Source organism: Salvelinus alpinus, chromosome 35, assembly GCF_045679555.1.
Source record: "Salvelinus alpinus chromosome 35, SLU_Salpinus.1, whole genome shotgun sequence".
NCBI lineage: Eukaryota > Metazoa > Chordata > Actinopteri > Salmoniformes > Salmonidae > Salvelinus > Salvelinus alpinus.
The window spans coordinates 7,437,061-7,458,130 of NC_092120.1; the positions used below are offsets into that span (position 1 = coordinate 7,437,061).

Genomic DNA, 21,070 nt, shown 5'->3' on the forward strand with positions numbered 1-21,070 from the left:
GTTTAAAGTTCCTTGGTGTCCACATCACCAACAAACTAATATGGTCCAAACACACCAGGAAAGTTATGAAGAGGGCACAACAATGGCTTTTCCCCCTCAGGAGACTGAAAAGATTTGGTATGGGTCCCCAGTGTTACATCTGCTCCTGCCACTCCCTCTACTGCTCATCCTGTGTCTCCTTGGCCTGCTGCCACTCCCCCAGTACTTTCTCCCTCTCTCTGTGTGTGTGTGTGTGATTGTGTGGGCGGAGACAGGTGTGCTGAAGTAGTCAAAGCAGATCCCCACCAGCTGCAACCTGTTCCATAATCAAGAGCTCTACAAATACTCAGCCCTGCCACTTCCATGCTGCCAGATCATAATCTCTGCTCAGTCAGTCTACGTTTCTAGCCGTTTGTTCCTGTTTAGATCCTGTTGTGCCTGTTTTCCCTTGTGTGACACTGTTTTCCTCTCTGCTACAGTTCTGGCCGCTCTGACTCTGGTCCCTATCTCCAGTCCCACTTCTTATCAGTCCTGCTACTGTCCTGGATTCCCCACTCTACTGCTCCCTTGGATTCCCCTCCGGACATGCTTACCCTGTCCCAAAACCTCTCGCTACAGCCTCAGCCTCCGCACCTGGTTTCCTGCAACCCGCCGAGCTTTCCCTGGCCTGCACTCCATCTTCCCTCTGTGTTTCAATAAATACCATGGTTACTTCATCCCAGTCTCCTCGTCTGAGTCTGCTCTTGGGTTCACCTGTTCCGCTCCGCGTAACACCCAGATCCTCAAAGTTCTACAGCTGCACCATCGAGAGCATCCTGACCGGTTGCATCACTACCTGGTATGGCAACTGCTTGGCGTCCGACCGTAAGGCGCTACAGAGGGTAGTGCGTACAGCCCAGTACATCACTGGGGCCAAGCTTCCTGCCATACAGGACCTATATACTAGGTGGTGTCAGAGGAAGGTACCATCACGTTGATGCTTGCTAGGTCAGAATCCAAAACAAGGTGAAATGTGAGTCACAAAACAAGAAAACGAGTCAGTGTGCGTAATCAAACAGGAAAGAATATAGATTATACGTTCTGCAAATGGTTTAATCATCCAGAATGTAATATCAGAAGGACTATCGCTCCAGAGGCTTACAATGCAGCCTGTCTGATGAAGCCTGGATATGTGCATATGTGATTACAGTTGCCATAGCGACTTTGTCTTTACCACCCTAATGGCATGCATTGTGTGTGCCACTGCTGTGCCATTGTTCATCATTCAGATGCCTAATTTTACAGCCATTACAACTGACAGCTAGGACAGACATTCTCCCAGTCAGAGGCAGAGGACACAGAACAGCAGAGGAGACTGTGAATCCAATTCAAGCCAGGTGTGTTGATTTTTAATCTGAGGGTATCCTTCTATTGACACACTTGTTGAATTATGCAAGAGAACGTGACAACAACAGTAATTCATGAGGCAGTCTAGACAGCGCAGTTGAGTGCAGGTAGGGTAGACAGAGCAGGTGAGTACAGGTAGGGTAGACAGAGCAGGTGAGTGCAGGTAGGGTAGACAGAGCAGGTGAGTACAGGTAGGGTAGACAGAGCAGGTGAGTGCAGGTAGGGTAGTCAGAGCAGGTGAGAGCAGGTAGGGTAGACAGAGCAGGTGACTGCAGGTAGGGTAGGCAGTGCAGGTAGGGCTGACAGAGCAGGTAGATTAGACAGAGCAGGTGAGAGCAGGTAGGGTAGACAGAGCAGGTGAGTGCAGGTAGGGTAGTCAGAGCAGGTGAGAGCAGGTAGGGTAGACAGAGCAGGTGACTGCAGGTAGGGTAGGCAGTGCAGGTAGGGCTGACAGAGCAGGTAGGTTAGACAGAGCAGGTGAGAGCAGGTAGGGTAGACAGAGCAGGTGAGAGCAGGTAGGGTAGACAGAGCAGGTAGGGTAGATAGAGCAGGTGAGTGCTGGTAGGGTAGACAGATCAGGTGAGTGCAGGTAGGGTAGACAGTGCAGGTAGGGTAGACAGTGCAGGTAGGGTAGACAGGGAAGGTAGGGTAGCCAGAGCAGGTAGGGTGGACAGAGCAGGTAGGGTGGACAGAGCAGGTAAGATAGACAGAGCAGGTAGGGTAGACAGAGCAGGTAGGGTAGACAGAGCAGGTAGGGTAGACAGGGCAGGTAGGGTAGACAGGGGAGGTAGGGTAGACAGAGCAGGTAGGGTCGACAGGGCAGGTAGGGTAGATAGAGCAGGTAGTGTAGACAGAGCAGGTAAGGGTAGACAGAGCAGGTGTTTGGTGGTTGCAGCCCTGTTCCCCTCCTTTATGTTAATTTATGGATATATGCAAATACGCAGTGTATTTCTGCAAATTAGGCACCTATCATTATCTTTATTTCAACAAATAATTTAAAAAAGTACAATAAATTACCTGAATTCCCACCAAAATCACGGAACTCCATTATTTGTCCGTGCCAGTAAAATGTTTTATGTGCTATAACTCAGTCAATATCTGATGGATTTTAACAATACAAAAAGTTGGTTGTATCTTCATCCATCAAAAGTTTTGATGACCATTGCTACTTAAACATCTGAACCAGGGGCCGATGCATATGCTGATTCGTTACATCCCTTATAGGAACCATATGGGACACATACATTGGCCTAGAAGAAGCTAACAGAACATGACATTGCCATGACTACTACATCTCCATGGTGCTATAGTAGGTGAGAGGATAGTGGAGCTGCTGTACATGCGTTGACGTTTGACTGCTGCTCATCAGAGTTGTTATTGTGACAGAGTGGGTGGTGACAGTGCTGATGACTGAGCTCTCCTCTCCTCTCCTCTCCTCTCCTCTCCTCTCCTCTCCTCTCCTCTCCTCTCCTCTCCTCTCCTCTCCTCTCCTCTCCTCTCCCTCTCCCTCTCCCTCTCCCTCTCCCTCTCTCACATACATACAGATGTGAAAAGCCTGAACAGTGGGCCCATTCTGGTCCCCCACCACCACCACACCAGTGTGAATAATGCTATCAATAGGAGTGATTGTGAGGATCCAGTTCCCCTCTGACTGTCTCATCCATTTCTAGTAATCAATTCAACACACACACACCCACAAACACTACACACACACATACACATATGATTCCTATAATTTAAAATGGCCAATTTAGGTGCAATTCAATTCGCTTAATTTCTCCCAAATCAAATTATATTTCAACAAAATAATGTTGCAGTCTGTTCCATTCCATTCCCCTCTACTTCCTGGAGTTCAAACAAACACAATTTTTAATTGGCTGAAGGTCAGCCAATAGGTGTGCCCATCAGAATGAGAAGGCAAATATTGAGGTTTATTTTTTTGTCTAAAAACGAGCGATCACAATATTTGATAAAGCGACAAAGCCTCCCTTTTCTTTTCTGTAGGCACCAGGCAGCGGATTATAAACGTATCTATCTGGTGAGAACAGATGGAAACAGTAGCTGTCCGTCCCCAGGCCCAGTGCAGCACAGCACAGCGTGGAAGATCAGTTTAAGATAAAGCCGCTTCTCAATCACTGGGAAAGTCTCCATGCATCTAGGGCTATCTCGTAGGACGGGTGCTGTGTGTGTGTGTGTGTGTGTGTGTGTGTGTGTGTGTGTGTGTGTGTGTGTGTGTGTGTGTGTGTGTGTGTGTGTGTGTGTGTGTGTGTGTGTGTGTGTGTGTGTGTGTGTGTGTGTGTGTGTGTGTGTGTGTGTGTGTGTGTAAGTGTGTAAGTGAGGGATGGAGGCAGCCATGCCACACAACCTTAAACAATCTCTAAGGGCGGCGTTGCAGCATGTCATGACTGGAAAGTTCACGCAACAGTTGGCATGGTTCCCTCCATCACAATATTATCTGGAATCCTTCCCATGGGAGATAAAGAAAGAGAAAGAGTATAGAGAGAGAGAGAGAACGAGGATGGCGAGAGAAACAGAGAGATAGAGACAGCGAGAGAGAGAGAGAAGGGGGGTGTAGTGGCCAGCAGGCTGGGGAGATGGTGGTGCGTGCTGCTATGTGAGTGAGATATGATAAGCATATTTTCCCTGAATCCAATGTTTATCCACTGTAACACCTCTCTCTCTTTAACACTAGTCCATGACAAACTGTCTTTACTAAAACAAATATCCTGTCCTATCCTCCTGCCATTGTACACTTTTCACACCCCAGCATAAAACAACTGGCTTGTCCATCACCCTGTTGCCCATCACCCGTGTCCATCACCCTGTGGCACAGAGCAGATGAGAGGTGGGGGTAGGGGCTGTTCTGAATGACACCTGTATAAAACGTGTCAAGTGCAACAGCAACACCAGAGATAACAGAAAGCATTCGGATCACGCACACAATCACTGCTGAATCAAAGCAGCAGAGCAATTACTAAGAGAGAGGAAATATATTGGGGAGAAAAATGTCTCTGGATGCTGAACCATGTCATCAAACAAGGTGTAAATCAATGTGCTGGCTAAATGATAGATGTCCACCAGTTTTCCCCCTCTCCTCTCCTCTCCTCTCCTCTCCTCTCCTCTCCTCTCCTCTCCTCTGTGGCCAGGCTGATCGAGCTCCACAGCATTCCGCTCTCCATGCAGTGTTACCAGGGAGAGAAGAGAAGAAAGAGAGAAACCTGTCTGACTGAAGCTGGATTTGAGGGTCATTTCAAGAACACTACCAGTCAGAGCAGCAGCAGAGACAGACTCCATTTTCAGATCATCCGGATACGGGTCTGTCTGTCTCTCTGTCTCACTCTCACACACAACAGAGATGGCAAATGAATAGCAATGACAACACCAGGTGGAAGGTCATTCGTAAACAGTGGTGGAATGCTCGCTGCTAAGCACCGCACAGAATGAACGATAACATATAGACTACACATTCTGACTGAGTGTCTCTCTCTCTTGGTTTGTACATACGTACACAGCTACAATCCTCTCTCCTCCTATACATCAGAATGCAGAATGGAACAGGATTGATACAAGTCTAATCTATTAGAATACATTTCCATCACACGGTAGAGAGGCAATAGCTCTGGATGGTCATATAAAGTCCCCCTTTATGTAAACAGACACTGAACGTCGCACACGTGCAACTGTAAAATACTAAACGCTTCGTTCTCTCCCTAAACACACACACACACACACACACACACACACACACACACACACACACACACACACACACACACACACACACACACACACACACACACACACACACACACACACACACACACACACACACACACACACACACACTCTCCTAACGATGTGAGCCAGCATGGCCAGGTTCCTTTTCATAACACAACATAATAACACACCACCACCACAGCAGCTATTACTCAGACTAGGGCAACAGCCAGTAGACACACAGGGCAGCACAGCAGCAGCAGCAGGAGCAGTAAAAAGCATTAAAACACCCAGACAGAGCCTCTCTGTTTACTTACAGCATACTCAATGGTTCCTTTGGGTCTCTGGAACGACATGCGTCTGCTGCCATCCTTCTTCTCTTGAGTCTTCTTCTGGCTGGTATCTGAAAGCAAGCGAGGCAAGGTACGCATTACGTTCATGTTCCTCTCTCTCCCTAGCTTGCCTTGTCACAAGCCGCCGTTTCCCAGCCACACGGGTAGACAGCTCATTCGTCAACAGTGAGCGTGCGAGCCAGTCAGCCTACGATGTGAGCGGAGTGGAACCTCTTTCTCTCTCCCTCTCCTAGCAAGCTCTCGCTGCTCTAGCTCTCTCTCCTACTCTCTTTTGTTCCCTCTCTCTCTCTCTCTGTAGCCCTCCACCACGCAGCACAATGACATGCGTTGATTCCAGTTCACCTTGCCTTCTGCTGCTGCCTCTTCTCTCACAGCAGACACACAGCACCTTGACATCCATGAGGAACTGAGGAGATGAGGAGGGGATGGAGCTGGGAGGTTTGGGAGGGAGATAGGAGAGAGAGGGGGGTGAAGGCAGAAGGCAGGATCTGTGAACTTGGACAAGGGATGGATGGAGCTGGGGCTGGGGGAGACAGGAGAGGGTCGTGACTCGGGTATTGTATGGGGTATAGGACTGGGGCTAGAGGGTATAGGGCTGGATCTGAGATCACAGGGATGGGGCTGGAAGAGAGCAGGGGCCGAGCGCTGGGGGTGGAAGGCTTACGGTACAGTACAGAGCACATCCTCTCTCTCAGTCGGCTAGGTTCCCCCCGTTATGTTCAGTATGCAGCCTACGCAGCAGATCGATCAGAAGCCTAACACGTCCTTTACTTCGTCTGTCTGTGTCACTGAGCAGCTCGGCTGCTCGGCTGAAAACATGAGTCCTTCGCCATGCAGCCATTCTATTTCTGGGGCTCAGGACTCACTGCACTGAAGAGGGAGAATTCCTTAGCATATGACAACTGTAATACAGAAGTACAATACTGAGGTATTCCACTCTGTATTCACCATGATAGGCAATGTAGTAGGTTTAATGTTTGTAGTCTGTCAAACGCACCATAAAGCCTGCGATAGCTTCGGCGATCAGACGATGAACAGACGTGCATTGAAGCATTCGGTATGGTGTCCTGCTGTCTGGTTTGGTTTATTTGACACCCCACTAATACAATTGTATAACAGCAGTGTATCTGACATGAAGCTCTGTTACATATTGTTTCAGGTCATAGACATAACACTAATGTAATACCGAAACACTGACGTGGTATGAGGGCTAAGCCAAGACCAAGAATAAATACCACCTGATTCTAAAACCAATATGAGAAAGAAAGAGAGCAGGGAGAGAGAGAGAGAGAGGGAGGGGGGAGGAGGAAGAGAGAGCTACAGAGAGAGCTACAGAGAGAGAGCTGCAGAGAGAGCAGAAAGAGAGATACACAGAGAGAGAGCTACAGAGAGAGAGCTGCAGAGAGAGAGCTGCAGAGAGAGCAGAAAGAGAGATACACAGAGAGAGAGCTACAGAGAGAGAGCTGCAGAGAGAGAGCTGCAGAGAGAGCAGAAAGAGAGATACACAGAGAGAGAGGGTAGGAAGAGAGAGCTGCAGAGAGAGCAGAAAGAGATACGATAGAGAGAGAGCAGGAAGAGATACATTAGTGAGAGAGACAGAGAGAGAGGTAGGGAGAGACTCAGAGCTACATTCACAGCAGCAGGGTGTTGCATAGTGAGGGAGAGAACGGTCTAAATTTGAACCTCAACATGGAGTGTGATGATGTGCCATCAGAAACATGGCTATTTCTTCACACCGGGAGCAGAGCAGAACCACAACGTTAAACAACAAAGATCATCAGATCTCAGTGGGTCTACACCACAGGAACACATGATAACCCCTCTTACCCCTTTACAGAAAACCTGTTCACTTCTAATAAACAGCCTGCCAGATAAACTCTGCTCTTTTCTGCTAGGGCAAGAAGAACATCCTGTACACAATGTTATCCAGTAACAAAAATTGAAATTTACAATGAATTCATCAAAATTAGATCTATAGGAGACAATTGATTAAACACTGCCATCACAAATGAAGTTACTCAGTTAATCAAATGTTCTGTTTGTGTGACACATTGTTGCACACTAAACAACAGCATTGAATGTGTATTTGTTTTAATAGTGTAGTGCATACTGGGAATACAAGCGTTGTATTTTAGAGTATGGTGCAAGATGGCAACTAAGCGAGATGAAAGTCACAAATAATGGGAGCAACTGTGCCTGGGGCCACAGCAAGTCTCATAAATTGATTATCTCTGCAAAAACAGTGGGTTGTGTAACGCCAGATTTCACAGATGTGGGTCAAGGTCATGTTATCTCATTTAATTTGCATCTTTCTCTATCCAAAAGAAACCGAACTAAAGCAACAGTCTTATCACCACAGCTGATATACTGTTGCTCTTCATTTCATTAATGGGACTTGCGACAGCAAATATCCCACTTTAAATCTTTGTCATACTTCTGGCTTATTATTAATCTTGTTCTCCTCTTACACCGTTTCAGCCGTCCAAACTTTAAAACTGGTATTGTAGTAGGAGAGTTCATATACTGAGGTATTGTAGTAGGAGAGTTCATATACTGAGGTATTGTAGTAGGAGAGTTCATATACTGAGGTATTGTAGTAGGAGAGTTCATATACTGAGGTATTGTAGTAGGAGAGTTCATATACTGAGGTATTGTAGTAGGAGAGTTCATATACTGAGGTATTGTAGTAGGAGAGTTCATATACTGAGGTATTGTAGTAGGAGAGTTCATATACTGAGGTATTGTAGTAGGAGAGTTCATATACTGAGGTATTGTAGTAGGAGAGTTCATATACTGAGGTATTGTAGTAGGAGAGTGTATACACGTATAGTAGTGTGAGTGGAGTTATTTATGATGAAATGTGTGATCTAACTGCCCCACAAATCAAATCACATTTTATTGGTCACATACACATATTTAGCAGATGTTATTGCAGGTGTAGTGAAATGCGTGTGTTCCTAGCTCCAACAGTGTGGTAGTATCTAACAATTCACAAAGTGACTAGTTCCATTATTAAAGTGACCAGTGGTTCCATGTCTATGTACATGGGGCAGCAGCCTCTACGGTGCAGGGTTGAGGAACCAGGTGGTAGCCGGCTAGTGATGGCTATTTAACAGACTGATGGCCTTGAGATAGAAGCTGTTTTTCAGTCTCTCGGTCCCAGCTTTGATGCGCCTGTACTGACCTCTCCTTCTTGATGATAGCGGGGTGAACAGGCAGTTGCTTGGGTGGTTGATGTCCTTGATAATCTTTTCGGCCTTCCTGGGACATTGGGTGCTGTAGGTGTCATGGAGGGCAGGCAGTGTGTCCCCGGTGATGTGTTGTGCATACCGCATCACCCTCTGGAGAGCCCTGCGGTTGCGGGCGGTGCAGTTGCCGTACCAGGCGGTGAAACAGCCCAAAAGGATGCTCTCAATTGTGCATCTGTAAAAGTTTGTTAGGGTTTTAGGGGCCAAGCCAAATTTCTTCTTCACCACACTGTGGATGGTCCATTTCAGATTCTCAGTGATGTGTACGCCATGGAACTTGAAGCTTTCCACCTTCTCCAAATGTGATCCCGTCTATGTGGATGTGGGCGTGCTCCATCTGCTGTCTCCTGAAGTCCACGATCAGCTCCTTGATTTTGTTGACGTTGAGAGAGAGGTTATTGTCCTGGCACCACTCCGACAGGGTCCTCACCTCCTCCCTAGTGGCTGTCTCATCATTGTTGGTAATCAGGCCTTCTACTGTTGTATCCAAAGTAATAAGGTTGACCGTGTCGTCAATCAAAGTAATCAGACCAATTATTTTACAAAATGTTACTTTGACTATATTTTACTGCTTTGCTTAAGTTAAACAATTTAAACCTCTCCCACTACTACAAAAATACTATTAAGTCCCATCATTTTTCTTCATGGAAAATTACAATCTAGTTCAACAACATCATCTTTGGCATTTGAAATAAAAACACAACACTGGTGCGGAACAGTGTGAGTCCGGTCTTGTGACTGACTGAAGGCTGTATATTTAGAAAACAAAGATGTAACTCATGCCAAGAGGTAGTCCAATAGGCACAACGAGGACCGCAGCAGCAGAGAATGCCTGCATGATGGTGTCTGTGACTGGTTTCTATCACTAGCCTGAAGGATACCTCGGGGAAGTTACTTCCCTGCGAGATAGCCAGGCAGGCATGCATGGCGCCACGTGAGTTCAAATCAGTCAGAATGCGTTAGGCAGGGTAAACAGGGTAGGGAGGGTAAGCAGGGTAGGCAGGGTAAGCAGGGTAGGCAGGGTAAGCAGGGTAGGCAGGATAAGCAGGGTAGGAAGGGTAGGCAGGGTAAGAGGGTAGGCAGGGTAAGCAGGGTAGGAAGGGTAAACAGGGTAGGTAGGGTCAACAGGGTAGGCAGGGTAGTCAGGGTAGGACGTGTAGTCAGGGTAAGCAGGGTAGGAAGGGTAGGCAGGGTAAGCAGGGTAGGCAGGGTAAGCAGGGTAGGCAGGGTAAACAGAGTAGGCAGGGTAAACAGGGTAGGCAGGGTAGGCAGGGTAAGCAGGGTAAGCAGGGTAGGCAGGGTAAGCAGGGTAGGCAGGGTAAACAGGGTAGGCAGGGTAAGCAGGGTAGGCAGGGTAAGCAGGGTAAACAGGGTAGGCAGGGTAAACAGGGTAGGCAGGGTAAGCAGGGTAGGTCGGGTAAGCAGGGTAAGCAGGGTAGGCAGGGTAAGCAGGGTAAACAGGGTAAACAGGGTAGGCAGGGTAAGCAGGGTAGGCAGGGTAAACAGGTAAGGAGAGGAGAGGTGAGGGAGTGGAGTGGAGAGGTGAGGGAGTGGAGGGGTGAGGGGGTAGATAGGAGGGGTGGAGAGGTGAAGTGAGGGGGTGGAGAGGAGGGGTGAGGGGGTAGATAGGAGGGGTGGAGAGGTGAAGTGAGGGGGTGGAGAGGAGAGGGGGTAGATAGGAGGGGTGAAGAGGTGAAGTGAGGGGGTGGAGAGGAGAGGTGAGGGGTGGAGAGGAGAGGAGAGGAGAGGTGAGGGAGTGGAGAGGTGAAGTGAGGGGGTGGAGAGGTGAGGGGGTAGATAGGAGGGGTGGAGAGGTGAAGTGAGGGGGTGGAGAGGAGAGGGGGTAGATAGGAGGGGTGGAGAGGTGAAGTGAGGGGGTGGAGAGGAGAGGGGGTAGATAGGAGGGGTGGAGAGGTGAAGTGAGGGGGTGGAGAGGAGAGGGGGTAGATAGGAGGGGTGGAGAGGTAGAAGTGAGGGGGTGGAGAGGAGAGGGGGTAGATAGGAGGGGTGGAGAGGTGAAGTGAGGGAGTGGAGAGGAGAGGGGGTAGTTAGGAGGGGTGGAGAGGTGAAGTGAGGGGGTGGAGAGGAGAGGGGGTGGATAGGAGGGGTGGAGAGGTGAAGTGAGGGGGTGGAGAGGAGCGGGGGTAGTTAGGAGGGGTGGAGAGGTGAGGTGAGGGGGTGGAGAGGAGAGGAGAAGTGAAGGGTGGAGGAGGAAGGGGGTGGAGAGGGAAGGAGGAGAGCAGAGGTGAGGGAGTGGAGAGGTGAGGGTGAGGGGGTAGATAGGAGGGGTGGAGGCGATGGAGAGGTGAGGGGGTGGAGAGGAGAGGAGAGGTGAGGGAGTGGAGTGGAGAGGTGAGGGGGTGGAGAGAGTTGGGAGGGGAAGGGGTGGAGAGAAGAGGTGAGGGGTAGAGAGTAGAGGTGAGGCGGTGGAGAGGAGAGGGGGTGGAGAGGAGTTGAGAGGTGAAGGGAGTGGAGAGTAGAGGTGAGGGGGTGGAGAGGAGTGGTGAGGAGGTAGATAGGAGGGGTGGAGAGTAGAGGTGAGGAGGGTGGAGAGGAGAGGAGAGGTGAGGGAGTGGAGTGGAGAGGTGAGGGAGTGGAGAGAAGAGGTGAGGGAGTGGAGAGGAGGGGTGGAGAGGTGAAGTGAGGGGGTGGAGAGGAGAGGGGGTAGATAGGAGGGGTGGAGAGGTGAAGTGAGGGGGTGGAGAGGAGAGGAGAAGTGAAGGGTGGAGAGGGGAGGAGGGAGGGGGTGGAGAGGGGAGGAGGAGAGCAGAGGTGAGGGGGTGGAGAGGAGAGGTGAGGTGAGGGGTGGAGAGGGGAGATGAGGGAGAGGAGAGGGAGAGGAGAGGTGAGGGAGAGGAGAGATGAGGGGGAGGAGAGATGAGGGGGTGGAGAGGAGAGGAGGGGTGAGGGGGTGGAGAGGGGAGGGAGGGGTCCTACTTACAGTATACTGTCATTCATGTTATTTAGCTAGGTAAGTCATGTAGCTGCTCAGGACAGGGTGTTGAGGGGTGGAGGGCACCGGATGGTAACACTAAGTTCTCTTCAGCTCTTATACCTGTGGAGTAACACTGTAATTACACCAGTCACAACATGTTGATACATAGTACTTTACAATAACAACCTTCTTCTCAGACAGGTTCTGTATGACAGGCCCATAAAAACACACAAGGAGGCAAACATTTCACTTATTCCATATACAGTATATATAAGGTGAGACATGGCCTTGACTTCCCTGACTCTAATGTGGCGATAACAGCACGGCAGCCTTTGAAATGAATATGCATTGGCTTAGTGAGCTGTCAAACTACACCCAGGAAGCACACAGCAACAGCCCACATCCCTTTGCTAACACCCTCTCTTTCTTTCTTTGTCTCTCTTTCTCTGCCTTATACAGTCAGTCCCCTGCATACAGCACCATCACCACCTCCCAGTACAACCAAACGTTGCTGGAGCAGCACTTTGTGTTGTGTCTGCTGTGTCAGGACAGAGGAGAGGGGAGTAGACCAGTCAATGTGTTTTAAGCAGAACTCTCCTTCTCCCCTCTCTTCCTCTCCCTCCCTTCGTCCTGCCTCTGCCCCATCATTAACACTGGCTCCAGGTCAATAAATCAAACCCTGATGCTGTCACAGGCTCAGTGAGTGTCACCCCATCCAGACTGCCTCATTAGCACGCACTCCAGGGCGACTAATCACACCATGATCTCTCCATCGGCTCCTGGGTTATTGCCTTGTGTGCAATGTTCAGTTGGTAAAGTTATTATTTATTTATTTATTGGTTTAACATAAAGGCATGTTTTTCTGTCTCCTGAATACAGTAGCTAGACTATATATACAGTTGAAGTCGTTTTTCAACCACTCCACACATTTCTTGTTAACAAACTATAGTTTTGGCAAGTCGGCTAATGCATCTATTTTGTGCATGACACAAGTAATTTTTCAAACAATTGTTTACAGACAGATTATTTCACGAATAATTCCCTGTATCACAATTCCAGTGGGTCAGAAGTTTACATACACTAAGTTGACTGCCTTTAAACAGCTTGGAAAATTCCAGAAAATGATGTCATGGCTTTAGAAGCTTCTGATAGGCTAATTGACATAATTTGAGTCAATTGGACGTGTACCTGTGGATGTATTTCAAGGCCTACCTTCAAAGTCAGTGCCTCTTTGCTTGACATCATGGGAAAATCAAAAGAAATCAGCCAAGACCTCAGAAAAAGAATTGTAGACCTCCACAAGTCTGGTTCATCCTTGGGAGCAATTTCCAAATGCCACCTTCATCTGTACAAACAATAGTACGCAAGTATAAATACCACGGGACCACGCAGCCATCATACCGCTCAGGAAAGAGACACGTTCTGTCTCCAAGAGATGAACGTACTTTGGTGCAAAACGTACAAATCAATCCCAGAACAAAAGCAAAAGACCTTGTGAAGATGATGGAGAAAACGGGTATAAAAGTATCTATATCCACAGTAAAACGAGTCCTATATCGACATAACCTGAAAGGCCGCTCAGCAAGGAAGAAGCCACTGCTCCAAAACCGCCATAAAAAAGCCAGACTACGGTTTGCAACATGGGGACAAAGATTGTACTTTTTGGAGAAATGTCCTCTGGTCTGATGAAACAAAAATAGAACTGTTTGGCCATAATGACCATCATTATGTTTGGAGGAAAAAGGGGGACGCTTGCAAGCCGAAGAACACCATTCCAACTGTGAAGCACAGGGGTGGCAGCATCATGTTGTGGGGGTGCTTTGCTGCAAGAGGGACTGGTGCACTTCACAAAGTAGATGACATCATGAGGCAGGGAAATTATGTGGATATATTGAAGCAACATCTCAAGACATCAGTCAGGAAGTTAAAGCTTGGTCGCAAATGGGTCTTCCAAATGGACAATGACCCCAAGCATACTTCCAAAGTTGTGGAAAATGGCTAAAGGACAACAAAGTCAAGGTATTGGAGTGGCCATCACAAAGCCCTGACCTCAATCCCATAGAAAATTTGTGGGCAGAACTGAAGAAGCGTGTGGTGGGAGAAAGGAAGCCTACAAACCTGACTCAGTTACACCAGCTTTGTCAGGAGGAATGGGTCAAAATTCACCCAACATTGTGGGAAGCTTGTGGAAGGCTACCCGAAACGTTTGACACAAGTTAAACAATTTAAAGGCAATGCTACCAAATCCTAATTGAGTGTATGTAAACTTCTGGCCCACTGGGAATGTGATGAAAGAAATAAAAGCTGAAATAAATAATTCTCTCTACTATTATTCTGACATTTCACATTCTTAAAATAAAGTGGTGATCCTAACTGACCTGAGACAGGGAATTTGACTATTTTTATTTTTTAGGATTATATGTCAGGAATTGTGAAAAACTGAGTTTAAATGTATTTGGCTAAGGTGTATGTAAACTTCCGACTTCAACTGTATATATTTTTTGATTTTTAAATAAAATATTTAAAAGGATTTTTCTACAATTTTAACATACATTTAGATTTCATATATATATAATTTTATTAAATCTTTAGATAAATAGAAATGTGGGGAAGAAATTTACACAAAACCCTGAACAACTATGTAATAACAATGTTCTTGTTACCTGAGGCTTGTGCATATAAACATTCCACAGTAATACTGTATGTATAGTCACTGAAAAGGCCCCTGGTCTGTTGTCAAGGACCAAAGGACCCCAGTAGCCTACCCTAGACTCCCCAGACCAAAGCTCTATTCTCACCAATAACCATACTAGCATACTGCTCAGAATGAAGCAATGTATTTGACATGCATTTGACATGCATAAGTAGGCTACTGTAGAATGCATGTGGACACTGGAATGTAACCCTTTCTGCCTGTGGATCAATGCAGTAGGAGAAGGAACTCACCTGTTGATCCTATGGCTCTCTGCATCTCTGACTGCTACATCTCCAACACCAAGAAACCTCTCAGGTTACAGCCTGAATCAATACCCTGAGGTGAGAAGTGATGAGCTCAGCTAAAAGGAGAACCACAAACTCTGCAGTATCTCTCTTTACTGATCCTCAGTGAGCCAGTGTCACTCAGCAGCCAGCCAGGCCTTGGTCAGAAGAAAGTAAGTATCACATATCTACCACCTCTCTCTAGTCTGCTATCTCCACTGGACTCACCACCATCCTAGCTGAAATCTACCAACTGTACGACATCATCAACCCTCCAACCACAGTCAGCTAAGCTCCCTGTCCAACCACAGTGGTCCACAGAGATCACAGGGGGAAATGAGCCAGTCTTTAAAAGTATCTGTGTGACTATCACACAGGAATGAGAGTTGACAACTTGATGAACATTTCCCGGGCAGCAAACACCACCCAGAATATTCCATCTGAAATCTCTGACGGCTTTAATGCTAAATCTTTATCGTATCCTGTATCACTGTAAAGTCCATGGAGAATAAGAGCACCTCCTCCCTGCACTGAGGCTAGGTAACACTGTCACCACCGATAAATCCACGATAATCGAGAATTTCAATAAGCATCTCTCTACAGCTGGCCATGCTTTCCTCCTGGCTACCCCAACCCCGGCCAACATCTCTGCACCCCCCGCAGCTACTTGCCCAAGCCTCCCCAGCTTCTCCTTCACCCAAATTCAGATAGCAGATGTTCTGAAAGAGCTCCAAAACCTGGACCCGTACAAATCAGCTGGGCTTGACAACCTGGACCCTCTCTTTCTAAAATTACCCGCCGCCATTGTTGCAACCCCCATTACCAGTCTGTTCAACCTCTCGTATTGTCCGAGATCCCTAAAGATTGGAAAGCTGACGCGGTCATCCCCCTCTTCAAAGGGGGTGACACTCTAGACCCAAACTGTTATAGGCCTCTATCCATCCTGCCCTGCCTTTCTAAAGTTTTCGAAAGCCAAGTTAATCAACAGATCACTGACCATTTCGAATCCCACCGTACCTTCTCCGCTGTGCAATCCGGTTTACGAGCTGGTCACGGGTGCACCTCAGCCACGCTCAAGGTACTAAACGATATCATAACCGCCATCGATAAAAGACAGTACTGTGCAGCCGTCTTCATCGACCTGGCCAAGGCTTTCGACTCTGTCAATCAGCGTATTCTTATCGGCAGACTCAACAGCCTTGGTTTCTCAAATGACTGCCTCGCCTGGTTCACCAACTACTTTTCAGATAGAGTTCAGTGTGTCAAATCGGAGGGCCTGTTGTACGGACCTCTGGCAGTCTCTATGGGGTTACAAGGTTAAATTCTCGGGCCAACTCTTTTCTCTGTATATATCAACGATGTTGCTCTTGCTGCGAGTGATTCCCTGATCCACCTCTACGCAGACGACATCATTCTGTATACTTCTGGCCCCTCTTTGGACACTGTGGTAACTGACCTCCAGACCAGCTTCAATGCCATACTTCCGTGGCCTCCAACTGCTCTTAAATTCAAATAAAACTAAATGCATGCTATTCAACCGATCACTGCCCGCACCTGCTCGCCCGTCCAGCATCACTACTTTTGACGGCTCTGACTTGGACAACTACGTGGACAACTACAAATACCTAGGTGTCTGGCTAGACTGTAAACTCTCCTTCCAGACTCACATTAAACATCTCCAATCCAAAATCAAATCTAGAATCGGCTTCCTATTTCGCAACAAAGCCTCCTTTACTCACGCCGCCAAACATACCCTCGTAAAACTGACTATCCTACCGATCCTGGACTTCGGCGATGTCATTTACAAAATAGCCTCCAACACTCTACTCAGAAAACTGGATGCAGTCTATCACAGTGCCATCCGTTTTGTCACCAAAGCCTCATATACCACCCACCACTGCGACCTGTATGCTCTAGTCGGCTGGCCCTTGCTACCTATTCGTCGCCAGACCCACTGGCTCCAGGTCATCTATAAGTCTATGCTAGGTAAAGCTCCGCCTTATCTCAGCTCACTGGTCACGATAACAACACCCACCCGTAGCATGCGCTCCAGCAGGTTTATCTCAATGGTCATCCCCAAAGCCAACACCTCTTTGGCCGCCTTTCCTTCAAGTTCTCTGCTGCCAATGATTGGAACGAATTGCAAAAATCGCTGAAGCTGGAGACTTATATTTCCCTCACTAACTTTAAACATCAGATATCTGAGCAGCTAACCGATCGCTGCAGCTGTACATAGCCCATTTAATCTACCTACCTCATCCCCATATTGTTTTTATTTACTTTTCTGCTCTTTTGCACACCAGTATACTACTTGCACATCATCATCTGCACATTTATCACTTCAGCGTTAATTCGCTAAATTGTAATTACTTCGCTACTATGGCCTATTTATTGCCTTACCACCTCACGCCATTTGCACACACTGTATATAGACTTTCTTTTTTTCTATTGTGTTATTAACTGTACGCTTGTTTATTCCATTTGCTTTGCTTTATCTTGGCCAGGTCGCAGTTGTAAATGAGAACTTGTTCTCAACTGGCCTACCTGGTTAAATAAAGGTGATTTTTTTTACTCACAAAAGCACACTTTGGCACAACATATTGAAATGCATTGGGTTGTTGCTCAGGCTCATGGGTAGTCTGGGTAAACAGTGAACACGTCTTTCAATTATGGTTGAGAAGACATTGAGAAGATGTTGGATGTGAGTGTTGCTTAATCAAACAGTCATGGCAGATATTAAGAGGAGGGTCGGTCAGACATTGACCTCCTAACCAGGCTGCGGTTGCTGGCCTGTCAGTTAGGCATTAACTCTAAAAAATATTAGAAACAAATAATGCTGCCACTGCATCCTGGTCAGAAATCAGTGGGATCCCCCTTTAACATGCCGGGTCAGATAGATGCATCGCTGCAAATGTTGCTTTTGATTGTTGTGAAGTTGTCTACTGTTGGTATCTAGGTAACATGCATTGTGCATTGATTTCACCTGTGTTAGTTACTCACCTGGTCTCATCAGCTCCTTATTTAGTTCAGTGCATTCTGTTTGTGCCTTTGTGAGGTATTATTTGTTTTGACTCTACTAAGCCTTTTCCTAGCTCGATTGTGAGAACCAGTCCTAGTTTTGATTCACCTGCCTGTTTGCCTACCTGTGTATGACCATTGCCTGCCTGTGACCACGATTCCTGCCTTCTGCGAAGGCGTAATAAACACCTGCTGTGCTCTGCGTGTGAGTCTACACCTTTCTCCCTGAGTATTCACTACAGCCTAACAACTCTTCCCCACAAAGACAGACACCATCCATCACCATCACAGTATATCAAAATGAAACGTTACACACAATTGGTTGTAAAGAAAAATCCACCATTATGAAAAAGACATCCAATTATGTGAAGGCCTATTCCAGACCTGGGTTCAAATACTATTTGAAATCATGCCCAATACTTTAGCTGTGCTTGACAGAGCTTGCCTGTAGCTATAGAACCATTAGAACCATCCCCAGTCCTCGTCCACATGGCACTCCAGGCAAGCTAAAATAAACGCTCAAAGTGTTTGAAAGATTTCAAATAGTATTATAGACACTGGTGTAGTACAGCTGAGACACTAGAAGGAGGTGTATTGTAGCTGAGCTAAAGTGGGCTCTGTAGCAGTCAGCAGGATAATAGTTTGGTCTAATTAGGACAGAGATTAATAAGATGCATGCTCTGCTGCCCACTGTGCCTTCCTGGGAAACCAAACGCCACTGAGGCCAGTTCATTAACAGTCTCTCTAGTTCTCCCTAGTGCAGACAGTATGTGTGACTTTGTGTGTGTGTGTGTGTGTGTGTGTGTGTGTGTGTGGCTGCAGGCCATGGCCCTACAGAGAGGAGAGAGGCAGGTAGTCAGGCCTGAGAAGAGCCCCTCGGTAGCCTTCTGTCCCGTCTGTGATGAATGAGCAGGCTAGGCCCTTTACATGAACTGATGTGTAAAGTCAAGAAAGCGTTGGCCCACTGATGAGGAAACTGCTCAGAGCTCTCTGTGTGTGTGTGTGTGTGTGTGTGTGTGTGTGTGTGTGTGTGTGTGTGTGTGTGTGTGTGTGTGTGTGTGTGTGTGTGTGTGTGTGTGTGTGTGTGTGTGTGTGTGTGTGTGTTAAATTAATGTAGTAGTATGCATTACCACAGGCTTAAAGATTGTCATTGTTCACAACAGAACTGGTGTAACTGAGTGCAGAATAGTGCCCACTGTAAAATGCCTGAATTGCAGATGTGTATCACAACAACGCTGTCTCTTAAAACTAACCTTCAATCAAAGCACACAATCCTTAGTTTTTCGGGTGAAGTTAAAAGGTCATTCAGATCTGTATTAAGGTATTTGTGTATTTGTGCATTTGGGTATATTGAATTGGTTGATATTGCAGACTGTGCCTTTAAGAAGCCTGCGCAGGGAAATGTGTAAACTCCACTGCCCAACTCGTGACTGTGTTGCAACTTCTTCACCTTATGCCAACGCTACTGAAAATGTACGCTACTGAAAATGTACGATACTGAAAATGTACTGTAGGTTGTTAAAATGTAAAACATTCAAGAAACACTGACTGACTATCTACGGTAGTCTGAACTCTGAAACATTACACATGATACATTGAACAAGTTCGGCTCCAAGTCTATACTCACACCTGTGTTAATGTTGGTAATGTTGTCGTGCACAGATCCAGAATGTTCTGCGGAAGAGCCATCGGAATTTCCCCGAGTCAAGGTCGAGGTAGGCCAGATTCTATTCGACAGCGCGACCCTGACAGACAGAATGTAGTCCATACTGTGGAACGAATATTACAACATGGATGGATGCACCTTAGTTATCACTAACAACCGTTTAAAAATAAGCCATTTCTGATATCACTGTCATAACTCAATCGCGATAAGATCTAGATAAAAATCTTTAAAAAAGTGTAATGCAGTGAAACCAGCACACTTCAGCAGACGCAGAAATAGGAACTGAAACAACTTGTTCTTCCCTGATGACTTACCTGTCGGCGTCAAGCAGTGCCCTGCAGTCAATGAATACATGTTATTGGTTTTTATTTTGAACCTTTATTTAACGAGGCAAGTCAGTTAAGAACAAAGTCTTATTTACAATGACGGCTTACCGGGGAACAGTGGGTCAACTGCCTTGTTCAGGGGCAGAACGACAGATGTTTACCTTGTCAGCTCGAGGATTCGATGCTCAAACCTTTCGGTTACTGGCCCAACGCTCTAACCACTAGACTACCTGCCGCCCCAATGATGAACAATTCTATTAAAAAGTTGTGAAAAACACAAGATCATAAAGCACATTATGTAGCTACAATATTCGACCTATGCAATTAATACATGTTTATTGTTATACATTGTTATAGGGCATTGTTATATTGTTTATATTCTAATATTTAGCCTATGCCTTGGCCTACAGGTGGTAAGTCCATTATCAAGATGGTTATTTAGGTCTTATAAATGAGTGACTGCCTCCCTGAATGAGAAGTCTAAACCTTTATGTTATGGCATGTACTCGCCCTGGACGGTTTCTGTTTCACCCCTATCTGACTGTTTCCCTACATTTTTGCAACTTGCACTTCTTTACTGAAAGATGACATGCATGACAATCATGGGAACTGAACAAATCTCACTCTCATCTTAATAACATTGTATTCAATTGAGGAAAGCACATAGCCAGGCAGCCACTCCACTTAATATAAGTGTCCCACCATACAGCATAAGGCCAGGGACTCGCCTGCGGCATATAAGTGTCTCTTCAGACACCAAGGGAAGAAGAGATGGCATTTGGAATGGGTCAATGTGTGTGGAACAGTGAAGAACCCAACAGACCAGGACAAGGTGTAATAATTGGGGAGCAGAATTGGAAACTAGAAACAGTCCAATTCATTATTCATTAGCAGAGATATGGTAAGAAATGAAAGAGAGAAAGACAAATTAGTTTTAAAACCCTGTACTGGAAATAAAAGTCGTCTAAACGAATGAATAGATACAATGGCCTTGTTCTCTAAGGTAAGACATATGTTGTGCTCCATCTGCTGTTTACAATGAAAAGTCCAGCCGAGTTTATAAATCACCTATTATTTTTAGGAGCACATGGATGGGTGACAGATTTACTCTAAATTTTGACAAAGCCATAGGTCAACATGGGCACATCCAGAGCCATATAAACAGAGTCAGGCAGAGTCTGGCCCCTCTCAAGGTTTCCTCCTATTACTAAGGAAGTGTTTTGGTACTTTACAACAAGTTATAAAACATTGTAAATGCAGGCTTTTGGTAAAGTGTAGTCTGTTGTGAAAGAGTAAAACAAAAGGCCAGTGTTCACAAGAGATTTGAGTCAGGGTTGCCGAGATTAAGTAAACTGTTACCATTGATTTGTAACAGTACCACAGAATCAATTTGGCTTCCTCTCTGTCTGGCCCCATTTTATAAACACACGTTGGAACAAATTATTTGACAGACTGATTGATGA

General features: G+C 46.5%; 1 protein-coding gene across 7 annotated transcripts in view; it reads right to left on the reverse strand.

The window, feature by feature from the left end:
• LOC139564143 (oxidation resistance protein 1-like) overlaps positions 1 to 21,070 on the reverse strand; it is a 200,090-nt gene that overhangs the window by 49,263 nt on the left and 129,757 nt on the right. For 4 of the 7 annotated variants that reach the window (XM_071383368.1, XM_071383365.1, XM_071383363.1 and 1 more), the window contains one exon: positions 5,400 to 5,485. In XM_071383368.1, coding sequence (XP_071239469.1) covers positions 5,400 to 5,485 — 86 coding nt within the window. Of the gene's footprint in view, positions 1 to 5,399; positions 5,486 to 11,624; positions 11,653 to 19,244; positions 19,385 to 19,595; positions 19,686 to 21,070 lie in introns of those variants that run through there. The other 3 variants (XM_071383369.1, XM_071383364.1, XM_071383367.1) reach the window with 2 other exon arrangements.